Source organism: Taudactylus pleione, unplaced genomic scaffold (assembly GCF_031769625.1).
Source record: "Taudactylus pleione unplaced genomic scaffold, aTauple2 ptg000612l, whole genome shotgun sequence".
Taxonomy (NCBI): domain Eukaryota; kingdom Metazoa; phylum Chordata; class Amphibia; order Anura; family Myobatrachidae; genus Taudactylus; species Taudactylus pleione.
In genome coordinates, this window is record NW_028285014.1 from 3,790,001 (window position 1) to 3,807,329 (window position 17,329).

The 17,329-nt window shown below is 45.8% G+C and overlaps 1 protein-coding gene across 6 annotated transcripts in view; it reads left to right on the forward strand.

Moving 5' to 3' along the window:
• The window catches only part of DMPK (DM1 protein kinase), a 46,725-nt gene extending 30,265 nt beyond the window's left edge, over nucleotides 1-16,460 (forward strand). For 4 of the 6 annotated variants that reach the window (XM_088454331.1, XM_088454334.1, XM_088454332.1 and 1 more), the window contains 5 exons: nucleotides 5,853-5,977; nucleotides 6,614-6,717; nucleotides 7,283-7,353; nucleotides 7,728-7,802; nucleotides 10,827-16,460. In XM_088454331.1, the coding sequence (XP_088310457.1) occupies nucleotides 5,853-5,977; nucleotides 6,614-6,717; nucleotides 7,283-7,353; nucleotides 7,728-7,802; nucleotides 10,827-10,892 (441 nt within the window). In that variant the 3' untranslated portion in view covers nucleotides 10,893-16,460. The remainder of the gene's footprint in view (nucleotides 1-5,852; nucleotides 5,978-6,613; nucleotides 6,718-7,282; nucleotides 7,354-7,727; nucleotides 7,803-10,826) is intronic. The other 2 variants (XM_088454333.1, XM_088454335.1) reach the window with 2 other exon arrangements.
• Nucleotides 16,461-17,329: the final 869 nt, after the last annotated feature.

Consider the following 17,329-nt stretch of genomic DNA (forward strand, 5'->3'; position numbering starts at 1 on the left):
ACATGAGGACACTGACTCGGATGCCATGGCCCAGGAGGTGGAGACTAAGTCCTCCATTAATGTGCCGGCATTGGTTAGGGCGGTGCGGGCCATCCTTCACATAGAGGATGATGCATCGCTCCTAGGTCGAAATATCCTAATTTTAAAAAGGCTAAGGTAACTTCGAATGTTTTTCCCCTGCCTGACCAATTGAGGAATCATATGGCGGGGGCCTGGCAGTCGCCCAGTAAGAGATTCCAACCACAGAAACGGTTGGCATCTAATTATCCTTTTCCTGAGGTTCATTGCAGGAAATCGGAAACCCCACCTGCGTTGGATTCCCATGTCACCCGCTTAATTAAAAGTGCTACATTGCCATTACCGTCTATCTCCTCTCTGAAGGATCCCACGGACAGGAAAGTGGAGACTTGTTTAAAGTCTATCTAGTCTCTCTCAGGGACAGTGGCCCGTCCGTCCATGGCCATGTCTTGGGTGGCTAAAGCCGTTGAGAGCTGGGCCAACGCATTAGAGGATACTTTTCCAGACGATGCTCCGGATATCCAGAGAGCGTTAATAGGACAGATGAGAGATGCGGCTTCCTATATTGGGGAAGCGTCATTAGATGCCAGCCTGCTGACCTCTAGGGTTTCGGCTGCAGCTGTGTCTGTTCGTCGGTCCTTGTGGCTGAGGTCCTGGAGAGCAGACGCAGAGTCTAAAAAGGGCCTGGAGGCCTTACCTTTTAATGGTGAGTTGCTATTTGGTCCAGACTTGGACTAAATAGTGGATACTCTGGCTAAATCCAAGTCAGCCTTCCTCCCTTCGGCTTCAGCACCTCCTCAGTCACAACGATGGACGGGGTAGTACTCTACTCTATTTCTGGTGCAGAAACCAAATGGTTCTCATCGCCCTATCCTCAATTTGAAATCTTTGAACAAATTCCTCAGAGGAAACGTTACGTTCCATCATCCTGGCGATGGAACCTGGGGATTACATGGTCTCCCTGGATATCTAGGATGCCTACCTCCATGTTCCGATTCCACCTTCGCACCAGCGGTATCTGAGGTTTGCTATCCTACAACATCACTACCAGTTTTGGGCGCTACCCTTTGGCCTCTCCACGGCACCAAGGGTATTCACCAAAGTGATGGCGATCATGGCTGCCCATCTTCGGTGCCAGAATGTACAGCTGCTGCCGTATCTAGACTACCTCCTTTTGCTGGCGAGCTCTCCGGAGTTACTGCTTCAACATCTCCATCTGACGATCGCTTGTCTGCAAGCACACGGGTGGTTGATAAATTGGAGAAAGTCCTCCCTGATTCCATCACAGCGGATGGTTCATTTGGGAGCCCTGCTAGATTCTCGTCAGCAAAGGATCTTCCTGACTCCGGAAAAGGTCTCTTCCCTACAGCTGCAGATACACAGTTGCCTGAGCAGTTGCCGACTGTCGGTCCATTCGGCAATGAGAGTTCTAGGGTCCATGGTGTCGGCATTCGAAATGGTGGAATTTTCCCAGTTCCATTCCAGGCCCCTGCAAGGGCTGATTCTATCGGAATGGAACAGGTTACCTCACCGGATCCAGTCTCAGATGCTGGTGTTGTCCCCGGAGGTTCGGCAGTCTTTGGCTTGGTGGCTTCAAACAGCTCATCTAGTCGAGGGGCGCCCCTTTTGGATCCCGGACTGGGTCCTGCTCACAACAGATGCCAGTCTCCGGGTTTGGGGGGCAGTGACAGGGACGTTGGACTGCGAAGGAAGCACTTCTCCCCATCAACATTCTGGAACTGAGGGCCGTGTACAGGGCCCTGCAGTCGTCCGGCACCGCTCTTCAAGGAAGGGCGGTTCAAGTTCAATCCGACAACCCACCACGGTGGCGTACATCAACCACCAGGGAGAAATTTGCAGTCAGGCTGTGATGTCGGAGGTGTCTCGCATCCTTGCTTGGGCGGAGTGCCACAATCCAGCAATCTCGGCGGTCTTCATCCCTGGAGTCCTCAATTGGGAGGCGGACTTCCTCAGCCGTCACGACGTGCATCCCGGGGAATGGTTGCTTCACCCAGAGGTATTTCAACTACTCGTGGACAGATGGGGGCTGCCGGAGCTGGACTTGATGGCCTCCCGTCACAATCACAAGTTGCCCGTGTATGGGTCAAGGACAAGAGACGCAGGCGCAATTCTGGTGGTCGGTGAAATGGGCGTTTCAACTGGCGTACCTATTTCCTCCGATATCTCTGCTGCCTCGGGTCCTGCGGAAATTCAAGTAAGAGGGCGGCAGGCTCGTGCTGGTGGCTCCAGCATGGCCCAGACATCCTTGGTACTCCGATCTGAGGAGCCTCTCCATCGACGCTCCGTACCTTCTTCCTGAGCATCAGGACCTATCGTCTCAAGGGCCCTGCCTTTACCCGGATCTGGGTCGGCTGTCTTTGATGGCGTGGCTCTTGAGACAGCCGTCTTAAGGTCTCGGGGCTTCTCGGATTCGGTTACTAGTACCATGCTCAGGGCACGCAAGCCTGCTTCCGCACGGATTTACCACAGGGTGTGGCGCACTTACTTTCGGTGGTGTGAGTCCAGAAACTATGATCCTCAGGTGTTCCGAGTTTCTAGGATCTTGGAATTTCTTCAATCAGGCTTGGACCTAGGTTTATGTCTTGCCTCCCTGAAGGTTCATGTGTCCGCGCTGTCTGTGTGGTTCCAACGAAGGATCGCTACACTGCCAGATGTTCACACTTTTTTCCAAGGTGTTCTCCGAATCCAGCATCCCTTTGTGCCTCCTGTGGCTCCTTGGGACTTGGCGGTGGTTCTTCGGGTCCTGCAGGGTCCTCCTTTTGAGCCTCTTGAGTCGGTGGAACTCAAGTGGTTAACGTTTAAGACTGTTTGTTTTTCTCCTGGCAATTGCTCCTGCCAGGAGGGTGTCAGAATTGGGGGCGCTTTCCTGTCGTCCCCCTTTTCTGATTTTTCACCAGGACAGAGCGGTGCTTTGCACTCGTCCTGAGTTTCTGCCTAAAGTGGTTTCTAAGTTCCACATCAATCAGGAACTTGTTGTGCCAGTTTTTCAGTCACCTGATCTTTTAGCTGGTGAGGCTTCCTTGGATGTAGTCCGTGCTCTCAGAATTTATGTGGACTGAACTGATTCTGTTACGAAGTCTGATTCATTGTTTGTCCTCTTTGGTTTTCACGGGAGGGGTTGGCCTGCCAACAAACAAACGTTAGCCCGTTGGCTTTGTTTCTGTTATTTGTGAGGCTTATGCACAGGAGGGTTTACCTGTTCCAACCTCCGTTAAGTCTCATTCCACTCGGTCTGTGGGTCCTTCTTGGTCCGCTAGACGTGGCACCTTTGCTGTTCAGCTATGTAAGGCGGCCACCTGGTTTTCCATTCAGATATTTTTGAGGTTCTATGCGTTTGACACCTTTTGCCTCTCAGGATGCATCCTTCGGACACCGGGTTCTCCTGTCTGCATAGGAGTCTCCCCGCCCTTAGTTGAACTGCTTTGGGACATCCCCAAGGTCAACCCTGTGGACCCCCTATGGACCTTGAAGTAGAAAACAAGAGATATGGTAAGAACTTACCTTTGTTATCTCTGTTTCTACGAAGTCCATAGGGTCCACAGGGCACCCGCCCTGACGCACCTGGCTTCATATGGGCTGTGTGGCTGGTCACCGGTTTTTCTGTTTCCCATTTCTGTGAGTATGGTTTCTTGTGTGTTCCAGTCTTCCTTCTCTCTGTTTCGTCTCCTCCTCCGGCCTTGGCTGCTTACCAACTGAGGTGCCTGTGGGAGCAGCAAAAGCTTTAACTGCGTGTGGTGCTCGTGGATCCAGATCCAGCTATACCCCAAGGTCAACCCTGTGGACCCTATGGACTTCGTAGAAACAGAGATAACAAAGGTAAGTTCTTACCATATCTCTTGTTATTCGCCATGCTTATGCGGCAGCGGATATGCCAGCACCGGCCGTTGTGAGGGCTCATTCAATCTGGTTGGTGGGAAATTCGTGGGCAGTGCGACGTGGTGCTTCTGCGGAGCAGCTGTGTAAAGCGGCCACATGGTCCTCTCCCTTAGGGGAATAGCTTTGGGACATCCCAGCTTAAAGCCTGTGTCCCCTATGGAGAAAGAAGAAAAGGAGATTTATGTGCTCACCTGTTAAATCCTTTTCTTCGATTCCATAGGGGACTAAGGGCGCCCACCCTGACGCACCTGACCTGCCAGGGCTTTGCTCTGCTTCTGGTTCTCCTGTTCACATTTCTTGTGTGTATGGATCTAAGTGCGTGTCGGTCTAACTTCTCCTCCTTCTCGCCCCTGGCTTTAGGCTTGTTAACTAAACTGAGGTGCCTGGGGGCGGGGTATAGGGGGAGGGGGAGTCTGTGCTGTCCTCAACTGTGTCCCCTATGGAATGGAAGAAAAGGATTTAACAGATAAGCACATAAATCTCTTTATTTTCATGTGAGCAGGTCTAACTGTGGCAGGGTTGTGCATCCTATTTGCACCACTGTGAAATGCTACGTTACAGTGTCACAGCTGCTGAGACTGTAACATAGCTTTTTGCATGCAGATACACCCGCAGTTGCACACAGAATATAGGCATGCCGCATATAATTTTAATCAGCAGAAGCTTGTTCGAATAAAACACATTTGAAGGTAAAAAGTCACACAAAAAGACAGAGTCACATCATGGCATGGTGCAATTAGAAGGGCTGTTTAATGCACAAAGTAGTAAGATGTATTTGGACACATCTGTATATACATACATACTGTAAATACACATACATATATCATGTTAATTGTGGGCCATCAACTTCCAAGTACCTTCTGTCACATACATTAGGTGTCCAGTTGTAGACATTAAAGAGATTTCTTTCACTGGTCAGAGATATATAGGCCCTCATTCAGACCTGGTCGCAAGCGCTGAGCGCTCGTAACCTGGTCGATGTTAAGGCTCCGGAGCTCACTACAAAAGGGGCGGCTGTCGATGTTGATCGACAGCTCGCCCCGTTTTGAAGGCAGGGCGGGAGGGGGGGGGCTACACAAACGGAGCGGTTCCTAACGGAACGCCTGCCGTTTTGTGGGCGGCCGCACTGACATCAGCAGTGATGTCAGTGGGGAGCTTCCTGCTCAATCAGAGCAGGAAGCTCCCTGGGGCTTGCGCTTGCCGAGACCCAACCTTAGGGTCTCGTTGCAAGCCCCGATGTTCGCAATGGTCTTGACCATCGCGACCTTCAACCTGGTCGGTCGCTAAAGCTGTGGGTGTTAACACAGCTTAGTTAGCGACCAGGAGGCCGCACTTGAAACGTGAAGCGGCCGTCCTAATTCAGAGAGAGCGCTCGCTTCTTGCGACCGTCTCTGAATGAGGGCCATAGTCTCTAAGGAAACTATTTGTAATATTAGCCTTCCCATGGCTGTATATCCCTGTAACTCTCTCTAAAGCAGGATTGCACAATAATCGTCCCTCCAGCTGCTGTTGAACTACACATCCCAGCATATCCTGCCACAGTTTCAGCATGCCCTGATAGTAAAACTGTGGCAGGGCTTGCTGGGATGTTTAGTCCCACAGCAGCCTGGAGGGCTGCTTACTGCCCACCCCTGCTCTAAAGTGTGCATTTATTGTATGTATGTTTGTAACCCAGAGGGATATGTTAATATGGTTGAGAGTGAGAGTGTGTATCATTGACACCCATGTTTCTAGGTTACTAAAGTATGAATTAATTTCTGTGGTGTTTTCTTTTAGAATATATTAAGATCATTCATCCCAGGGTAATTTCTTTAAGAAAATGAGCTTCTCAGGTCACAGGAGTTCTGCATGTAAAGTGATACAGTACATTTGGTAATTTGGGTGTGGGCAATGATTTATGTTCAGGCTGCAGTAAAACATATGCCTCTTACTATCAGGAATCACATCTGGACACCTCACTGCTGTCTGACCTGCGCAATGCTCTGCAGAGTGAGACAGAGGCCCACGAGGCTCTAACTTCAGAGATCAATCTCCTGCAAACAGCCAATCAGAGCTTGGCCAGGTGAGATCCATCTGCCTGTATTTGTACATGGAGCTGATCTGTCAGGGTGCATGAAACTAGAGCCCAGACCATGGTAATACAATACATATTGATACATATTGATGCATTGTGGACCAGCATACTGTAATTATATATAATGTAATACAGGAAAATTCAAGCTATTTTTCTAAGATAGGTTATTGTGACTGATGTAGGTCCCTTGTTGCTATTTGTATGTCTTATTGTGTTAGGTTAATATACGATATATCTGTATTTTGGATCTGTCAAAGAGCAGTAATTTAAATATGTCAGATTTTCCCCACCATTCCTGACGTGCTATATAGTATCATAGGTAAATGGGACTGACTAAATACACTCTTTTGTTGACAGAACAGGTCATTTATGATTGTACACACTACAAACTGATTTTTTTCTGCATCATCCCATTGGGGGACAGTGGAGCTGGGGCTATATGTAGCTCAGGCATCAGTCTGGGCTCTTTAAGAAATCTGATACAAGGTTACAACTTCTCGCCATCCCCTAGCTGGGAATAGGTTTTCCCTAAGTGCCCACAGGTGCAGATGGCTTTGGCACAGTGCTGCCTATGGCAACATAGAAATTCTCTCTTTATTTTATTAGTCATATTTTTCTCCACAGTCGCCTGTATGAAGCCGACCAGATGAACTGTGAACTTCAAAACAAGATCCACTTATTGGAGCAGCAACTAAGAGACAGAGAAGGAGGGGGAGAGGAGGAGAGAGGTGAGTGAGGGTCCCCCTATTAGTACAGACTCCTCACTATGGGTTTGTACACACTAGGTAAAAATCAAGTACCAGGTCTAGCACATTTACTATAGGGTACATATCCTAACCCTACCCCTAGTGTCTAAACCTAACCCTCCCCCCTAGTGTCTAACCCTAACCCTCCCCACCAAGTGCCTAACCCTATCCCCAAACACTCCCCCTAACCCTGCAATTTACTGCCGGGATTCTGATCCGTTTCAGGACTCCGGCTACTACGGCAATATTAGCGCCGACATCCCAACAGACGGGATTATGACCGCATCCCAGTACAATGATAACAGGAATTTCACCTTACAGTGATAATATAGTGTTAGATGTTTTACCTTCTGTGTACAAGCTCTGACGCTGTAACACAGCTATACCATTGTTCCTCGTCATCTTCTATCTCTGCCTTATTTTCTCTATCAGTCCCTTCTGCCTCCTCTGTATGGATCTCGCTCTCCTTCTCTGCCTTTCTCACTAGCATTTGCTCCCTTCCACTAGCACCACGTGTCTATGATGTGTCTCCTCCAACCTCTTACAGACAAACTTATTCCCCATCGAAGATGTGAAATCTGCAACCAGAAATCTGAACCTGCCTCTAGGATTAGACAAGTGAGATGACTACAGGGATGGCAATGGGAGTCCGAGCCTGTGCCCTGGGAAACTAGCGGGGGGGGGGAATAATTTATGCAGGCCTGGATACTGGGAAGGGGGTGAGAGGGTCCAGGAGAGATGATGGCGGCTATATGCAGAACATGGTGATTATATAGGCCATACTGGGCCAACACAGAATATGTCAGCTATACATCACCAGTGTAGAGGTTGAGCCTGCAGGGGATTGGTGGATGGGGAATATAGGCAGTTTGGCGGATAGATGACCTACTCTGGGACTGTGGGTGGAAGTAATAGGAAAGATTAAGCTACAGTAGATGGATCCTTGAAACCCACAAGACTGACTCCATGCCTGTGTCTGTCTTCTCTCTCAGCTAGATAGCTGTATACCTTCCTATTGCCACCCCTTAGTGACACCAGTTCACCGTCATATGCTGCTGTTCTCACGGGTATGTCACATGCATGTCACCTATTGTGTTGTGTTGTATAACCCCCCCCCCACCACCACCCGTCCCTTGTTTGTCTTTGTAGCCAGCTCTTTGGGGAGATGATATACTTCCTGATCTCCTATCTGTGTTTTATCATCCTCTATGTGGAGGGTCAGGATCCCCTGTCTGTCTGTATTGTCCAACAGAATGAAAGAGTTACTGAACCTAATGTACAAGTTGCATAAAGGGACGTCAGTAAATACTACCTAAATCACATGCAAAAGTTTTTGAAAATCGTTTGTACATATAAAAACCTACACAAGTACGGTCCACTGAAATGGGGAAATTGAGTGACTAATTAAATACTTTGCTGCCAACCTACAGGAAGTTTCTAATAACTAAGGGCCTGATTCAGTAAGGATCGCAATAGCAATTACTAACGCAGTCTCACTGTGATGATATGCTAATGTCTGCGATCGCTATGCCTTTTGCAGTCTAACATAAGGATGCTCACCTTACATTACACACATCTGTAATACTTGGAAAGTGCGAAACCATCGGTAACATGGAGTGCAATCGCAGCCTCATGCATCTCTGACCTTACTCAGAAATTGCTAACCTCATTGCACGATGTGAGTACACATGCTGCGTATGGCATCACAGTGGCTAATTTATGCACGTCCCTTCAATGGCGTTCAAATGGACTGGCACACCTACCTTAGCGATGACCACCCCCCCGTCACCATCCCCAAATGGTACTTCCTGTCAATCACTCTGCGATGGGTCTGCGTAGTTACTGAGATCACAATCCCGATCGCAGTGAAGTGTTCAGCCCCTGAAAGCTATTCACACTTGCAAATTGCTTAGAATGACAATTTATATGGTAAAATTATTGTATTCAATATTGAAATCAGGATAAAAATAAATATTCAAACAAACCGCAATAAATTTGTAAATTGATATGCAATATCACTCTGCATTATAATAAAGATACTTAGAGCAGCCCTGCAAAGTGTTGCACATATACTGTAGCTGACAAGCAACAATGCTCCATTTTATGGTAATGTATTTGAGGGACCGTGAAGAAAGAAACAAGCAGGACCCCCAGGGTATGCGGCCAGGGTGCCAGGGAACATTACCTCAGGGGAAAGGTTCCCTGGTTAGGTGGTGCCAGCAGGATGGGTTCAAATGGACATGGTACCAAAGGAAAGAGAAGAGCCTCCCAGGGGAAGAGGAATCAGGGTAAGGGGACAGGGTGGTGGTTAGAGAGGCCAGTGTGCCTGAGGGGATACAGAAATGTAGTAACAACATAACTGTCTCATTTATTTCTCCTTCCATTTCCCTCTCTCATTCTCTATTTTGCTTTCTCTCTCTCTCTTTTGCTTTCCATCTTGCACATCCACAGTTGCAAATTGTCTGCATCTTTGCATATCTCTGTCCTATTCTGAGTCAGACAGAACTTGACAAGATCTGTCATTCCGTGAAATAGGGCGGGAACTGGGGCGGTGAAAATAAGATCGCACTTAACCGCCCTGACTTGTGGGAGTGTCATGGGCGTGTATATAAAGATCCATGCTTAATGAATCTCCTGCTCCTAGCAAGTGCCGATGCTAATTATGACGGTTGCGGCAGCCTGCATAAAATCAATGGGCCACGCGGCTTTCCGCTTACAGACACACGAAACCCCACATCAGCCCTATAGAATCTCACATAGGTAGTAAATCAGGCTTCTGTGACTGCCCACAACTACAGATACTGTGCCTGCCAATCAGAATCAGGCCCCATGGGCTGATGGGATTATGGGCCACCCGGTTTTTCTATCTTCCTGACCAAATACACATGAATTTAGCATGTTTATAGACATGGGCGTAACTAGAACTTTGTGGGCCCCATAACAACATGTTGAAGAAGCTTCTAAAGAGACACTTCTCTCCGCAGCGGCTGTTCATTTTATTCTTATTATTATCTTTAATCTATATGGTGCCACAAGGGTTCCGCAGCACAGAACAATGGGATAAAACTAACAAAAAGAAAAAAAAATAGACTAATACAGATAGTATAGAAATTCACATTATGCCACATTTTAGTGCGCCCAGTTCATATTAGGCCATAGTGTAGTGCCACATAGTTCATATTATTCCACATTGCCTTTTCCACCTTGAATGTCCATGATCCATGTCCGGAAGACTAATGCACAAATAGGGCATTAATGAAGGAGGTGGTACACAGTGACAGCCCAGCATCTCACCAACCATTCTCTCCCAGGTCCCCTCTGAAACACACAGCGAGTAACGGGTAGAGGTTAGAAATATGGTAGTGAGTAGAGAGCGGGCCGACCCAGCGCTGAGTGAAGTGAATGGAGCCTTTGCATGTGGCTAACATTACTGACATAGCCCAGTCTAGAGTGCCCCAAGGGAAAGGGGAACCCACGCGTGTCCCCTCTTTATAAAGGCTTTGTGTCCCCGTGAGCAGGGAACATGAGTGGTGCCAGCGAGCTCTCTAAGCCTCCAGGCCCCATAGCAGCATCACCTCCTGCACCCACTATAGTTATGCCCCCATTTAGGTATGGCTGCACTCTGCATTCTGGTGTGTCAAAGTAATTTAACTGAACAAACAAAAACATACAATTTGTGGCCTTTTTTTTTGCATTTTTGTGTTTGGTGAAATAATAAACACGTTTTTCTAACAATAAAAATTAATTAAAAGTAGAAACAGTAAACCAAACTATAGCAAAATTCATACATTTTCTGTACACATAAAGCTAAAATGGATATTAAAATGTTCTTGCTTTTTTCTGTTAATAGCCATTTCATAATGAGAGAAAGTCACCGTGTTCTTCATTAGACTGGAAACAGGAAGTCTGCTGTGCACAGGAAAAAAATATCCCCTATACAATCACACAAACTTTAGCTTATTTATCTTTATTATTTGTTTTAAGTATCTGAAGTACTTACCTATATGTAAGTGTTATATTGTACTTTAGGGTTGGTGGCCTTCCAGCAAATTGCATGCCTCTGTGTCACTCTTTCAATGTGTTTCCTACAGGTACCTAAGCCCAACTCATCCTGGGTTGGATACCTCCTGCACGTGAGCACTTGGCCCTTGAAGTAGATGATGCCTCCAGTCTGAGGGACAACTATGGGATACAGCTTTCAGAGATGTAAACAGAAGGGTTAAGGAAAAACAAAGTTTATGTGTCTCACTTTTAAGCCATGTAATAGCCCTAAATCGTAACAACCAGGTTTACATTATATACCCTGTGCTACACTAATAAGAAATGTATGATGCCTGTAGCGCAGCATTTCAGCATAAATTACAGTGTATTTTACACTGTACACTGATACATATTGACAGCCATTTTGTTGCATTTTCATTATAATTGGTTCAGCCCACAAAATGGCTGCCCAGTGTGTGTAGGCAAAGCGTGCACTTTAAGGGTACACGGACAAACTGTGAGTTCTCACTTCTGAGAGTACCCAGAATCCTTATCTGCAGTGGAAGAACTGCTTGACATGTGATTTTTTTTTTTTTTTAACTTATTTTAATTTTTTTACTTTACCAGGTCTTAACTAGTGCTCGTGTGCAAATACACACTCTATATAAATATAGATATCAACCTCAAACACATACTGTAATTCAGCATTGAGATGACATAACTGACATAATATCTAAATACAGACAATACTTCTATCATCTGTTATTTATACTAATAAACTGTGAAAATATAATGCCTCTCTATATACAGATGTTTTACATATGAGGCAACAAACACCGATTTACCCACCAGTTTGTTATATTTGATGGAAATGGCAAAAAGGAGATAAAACAATATTTTAGTCCATTATGGTATAATGGCTTATTTCACAGGGTTGGGTACGGGATACCGGCGGTCAAAATCTCAACGCCGGCACCACTACAGGGTTAGGATACCGACACCGGTCAGTAAGTATCCTAACCCTACCCTCCCTCCCCAGTGCCTAAACCTAACCTCCTCCCCTAGTGCCTAAACCTAACCTCCCCCTCCTCGCACCCTAAGCATAACCCTCCCCCTAACCCTGCTACCTACATTTGGGATGCCTACTTACCTTTGGGATGCCGGCGCCGGGATTCTGACAGGTGTCGGGATTCCGGCATCAGTATCCTAAGCGCCAGCATCCCCTCTGACCATATCCCATTTCACATAATTGTATTATTGGATGCAAGTATATACACCTACAATATGTATAGATATGCAGACAGATGCAGTGTGAGGCATCACAGGGAATGAGGTGAGTCTTCCGTGCCTGATGGCGGCATGTTGGATTCAGACCACAGTGTCCGTGTTGGGAGAAACTGGTTTCTATTTATGTATGTTTAGGACATTTAGCACTTACCTTTAGAATGAATAATTGATAATAGCTATTGATGGTTCCACTTTGAATGTATTCTGAAACTAATTCAATCCAACAGTTTTGTTTTTTTTATAATGTTTTAAAATAGACTAACCAATCATCGCACTCATTTGTTCAGTGGCACTGTCAGGAAGCTGAAATGTACCCGCCTCCTGCGCACACTGCCAATCGATATTAATGAGAACACAGGGACTAGTTATGAGTGAACTGGAGAGAGAGCATGATTGGGAATTTTAGTTTAGCCAACAAGATGGCTGCCTCCATTTGAGGTGAATTACGAAGTGAAGCAAATGTGCCACAATCATTCAACTATGTTGTTATTACTCCAATTATTAATAAAAGAATACTAATGAGGGACCCAAACACTCTTTCAGATTCCAATCCCATCCCTCCCATGGTCTTCCAAATACACCTACACTCGCCTTACACAGTTCCATTCCTCACACAGTGTCTGGGATGCTCTTCGGTAAGGCGCTTGCTCCCAGCACCCCTCAGTGACTGCATTGTGTAAGGTGGTCAGTGCTTTGATCACTGCTAGATGTAACGGCCACAGCTAACTCATAGGATCAGGTATTGGTCCTCTACTCTGTCCATAATACTTATTTGGGAAATTGAGTAAGCGGCGCTGGATTTCATAATTATCTCCATGCTGATGCTTCCCTGTTATCTATACTCTCCGCATCTCTCACTTTCTGTGTAGGCTGCATTCCTGGCTGTATTTCTGCTGGTTCATCTCGGCTGTCCTTTGGCCACAATCAAGAACAATCTTTCACAGATTGAGTAAATGATTTTCCCACCAAACACTTGGAGCAACCCGCTCATGCCTCTATGTCTATGTGACAACACAACAATAAATTTGGTATGATTTAAAAGCAGCGACTAGACTAATATTCCTCTCCAAGCGATATTCACCAGCTGCTCCTTTCTGCCAGCACTTTGCGCCATACTTACCAACTCTCACTGATTGTCAGGGAGACTCCCTGAAATATTAGCAATCCCCCTGACTCCCTGAAGAGTCTAGCAGGGAGAGTCTCCCTGATTGCACCTTACCCCCATTATGTTGCTGTGATATACTTGGGGGGGAAATAGATCAGAGATTTATACATTCAAATGGAATAATCAGTTCCATTTCCCTGCATTGGCACAATGATCCCTATGACTACATGCATTTTCTTATAAGGTGTCCTGTGGACACTTAAATGGAACCACTTGTAAAACACAATACATGAGTATCAGTGTAGATTTTACTAACTGCTTTGGGGCTCGTTAATATTTGGATGCAAATCAATTTTATGACACGTCTCTCAGATTGCCGCACTCATAGCTGTCGTTTTCATAATCTCCCTGAAATGCTTTTTTAAAAGTAGGCAAGTATGCTTTGCAACTACTAAGCTGGGTACACACTTTTACGATTGCAGGCTGATCGGGTAAAACTGTCCCGATCAGCCGTGCAGTCTGTCCCCAGTGTGACCCCCCCCCCGTCAGCCGCATACACACTGTGCAGACATAGCACAGGGTGTACGGGCTTCTTTGGGATCGGGAGGTCGAACCGACGAATATTAAACAGTACATAAAATGTGACCTCCCGATCCCAACCGTTGCAGCAGCGTTATAAACCGTTTATCGGCTAACGCTCTTTCATCGGGACAAGGTACACACCTATACAATCCAACGGCCGTTCTCTCGATATTGGATGAACGGCCTGATGATAGTATAGGTGGTGTACCCATCTTAATCCAAACTCCTTACCTGCTCCTGTTCCCAGTTACAACACTTTTTTCTGTTATTCCCTGTCTCATACAACAAGACGTTCCCCTAGCCTCCAAACCTTCAACTGCTGCCTGAATAGTCACCTTTAGGCAAGTTTATCAAATGTCCGTTCTTAACCTTCCTCGGCCATTCCACTATCACTCTGCACAGCACTTAGGGCCTGATTCAGAGCCGGACGCTCTGACCAGAGCGCTCGCTCTGAATCAGGGCCCTTCTACATGAAAATGAAGCGGACTTATGGACGCTCGCATAGCTGTGGGTTACCACCCACAGCTTATGCGAGCGTCCATGATGACGTCCATCGGGCTTGAGACGGAGACCCTGCGGTAGGGTCTCGCTGCCGCAAGCCCTGTAGTGATTTTGGCTCTATCAGTGCCAAAATCACTCCCACTGACAATACTAGTGATGTCAGTGGGGCCGGCTTCAGACGGTAGGCGTTCCCATGGGTCCGCCTCCGTCTGGCAGCCACGCCCCCGGCACGCCCACCAAAGGGGGTGTGCTGTCAATCAACATCGACAGCACGCCCCCTTTGGTGCGAGACCCAGAGCGACGGAGAGCCCGTCGCTAGCCAGGTCTCGCGCATGCGCACGATGGAGCTCCCTCCGTCGTGCACATGCGCAGTAGGGCATCATCGACCCACTTGCGAGCGTCCTGCGCTCACGAGCGGATCTGAATGACCCCCTTATTCTGTTCTCCACAAATACCCTACTGACCCCAAACCAGTATATAATTGTGACTGTGTCATATAGACCCTACTAAGCACTGTTTCCATTGCAATCTGGCTTGACCAATATGCAATTTTAGGCACATAATATATTTACTAAAGTGCGGGTTCTTAGAAGCGGAGTTGTTGCCCATAACAACCAATCAGATTCTACTTATCTTATAGAAGGTGCTAGATAAATGATAATAGCTAGAATCTGAATGGTTGCTATGGGCAATATCTCTACTTCTAAAAACCCGCACATTATTAAATAATATACCCCTTAACCTCATGTACCAAACTCCTATTTAGGCTGTAAGCTTGTGAGCAGGGCCCTCTTACCTCTCTGCCTGTTTTGTTAATACACAGACTTGTTTTATTCCCATCATAAAACGTTGAATACTGTGCTGGTGCCTTAGTATAAACTTCTGACATTGTAATGGCGGGTACACACTGGACGATATGTCGTCCGGATCTCCGATCGGCCAGTGTGCACCCGCAATGTCGCTGACAATGTGCACTTCCGCGCGTCGTCAGCGCAATCACCCGTCAGACAGTGATATCATCAGCGGGGGCAATGTTGCCGAATTCCAGCATGGCCCCCCACTGTCGCTCCTTCGCTGCCGGCATCGGAAAGTGTGTATGCACCGCACGAGACATCGGGCTGGATACACATCGTTAAGTTAACATAGCAACCATATACAGTGGCATAACTTCATCCCAGTCGCCCAGAGGCAAGACTGGTGCCCCCCATCAAAAGCTTTCACTACCCCCCACCTTCTTCTCTTCACATCCTTCTGTGATCTCTCCCTGTCTGCTCCTCTGTTGGCGTCTTAGATATCCTTACATCCCGCCCAGGAGGCTGCCAGGAGCATACTGTGTGCCAGGAGTCGGGCGCTTAATAAGGAAGCTGTGGCAGTGGAGGAGGTGCCCCATCTGGGATGGCACCCAAAGGCAACCACCTCCATTGTCTGCTGTAGTTCTGCCACTGACCAAGTAACATCTAATGACAGTAACAACCAGATTTTGCACTTCACTTGTGTTCTTTGTATATCTAAGTAATTGTACATTAGGGGTGTGAATGCATGAGCATTTCAGCGATGCCTGAGCTACAGCTACAGCAATGATGCATTGTCATCCAGTAGCCGAGAACCTTGGTAGCTGTAGTTTAGCAGTGATGAACGCACCAAATCTCATGCACCACACAGATTTGGGAGCGTGTGCACTGATTAGCCTCACACACAGGTTATTGTACATTTTAGTTTATCTACTTCCTTGAAAAGTACACACTTGAATATAAATGCAGATTATAGACTGTTAACATTGATTCTCTATATAGTAGTGTTTTTAATGTTGGCTCCTCTTGCCTTGTGTTTTATGGGTGTAAAAGTGGAACTATACCTGATTTCATATTTTGTTAGAGGGCACAATGCGATATTTTTTTCCTTGAATGCCAGGACATCCTTACTTACACATAAGTTCTTTTGAGGTTACTCACTGCATACTGCCATATTTCTCTGACAGTCTGTCCAACATTCCTAGTCATTTATTAGGAAGCAAATCACTAAAGTAACTCCCCCAGAATTTAGTTTACATGAGATTATTAAATAATTTTGCCATTTTCCAGAATATATATGCACACTACATAAAGGTTTTTCAAAAATATCTATATAAATGTATATATCTGTTTATATAAATATATATAAAACAGATGTAATATATTTTATTTATGTTTTGTTACTACCAAGGTTATGTATATATGCATATTGTATATATTAATGTACATATCTAGAAGGAAGTGAATATTTGTGTGTATAGCAAATAATTAAATTTATGAGGTTTTCTCTTAAGTGTGTGTATTTATATAAATTGTGTGAGTGACAAATAAAGATATAAACTATATTGTTTCATTAAATGTTTGCCTACTTATTTCCATGTTTTATTCAACCTATAATTGTAATCAGTTTTATGATGAAGTTTAGAGAATATATAGTATACTGGCTGTAATATTGAAAATTGGACAAAAATAGCTGCTGCAGTTCTCTATCTGCTCAGAAGGTGGTGACTGTGAGTCATTCTAACAATTCTGTTACAGGTTGAGTCTCCCATATCCAAATATTCCGAAAAACGGATTTTTTTTTAGCATGACTGAGTTAGTGAAACCTTTGATTGTTGATGGTTCAATGTACACAAACTTTGTCTAAGGCACAAATTATTAAAAATATTGTATAAAATGACCTTCAGGCTGTGTGTATAGGGTGTATATAACACATAAATGCATTGTGTGTGTATATTTGGGTCCCATTCCCAATATATTTCATTATGATATGCAAAATATCCAAAATATTCCAAAATTCCGATATCCAAAATACCCCTGGTCCCAAGCATTTTGGATATGGGAGACTCAACCTGTAATACACTGAACAGTGGCTCTTGTGAGCTATACATTGCAGGCTTTTTCTGTGTTTTGGTTTATATAGTAATACATTTATGTACAGTATGTATAGTATACATAATGAAAATATCAACGACTTAACTGTCTGCGCCCATACCTCAGCTTTGAATGGGGCCTATGTGCAAGAAACCTTAAGGTGCAAAGAGAGCTACTCGGTCCCCCCTGCCCAAAGGAGGGGTGGGGGGTGATATTTTGGCACTGGGGGGCTTGTAGGTAGGTGTGTGTGTGC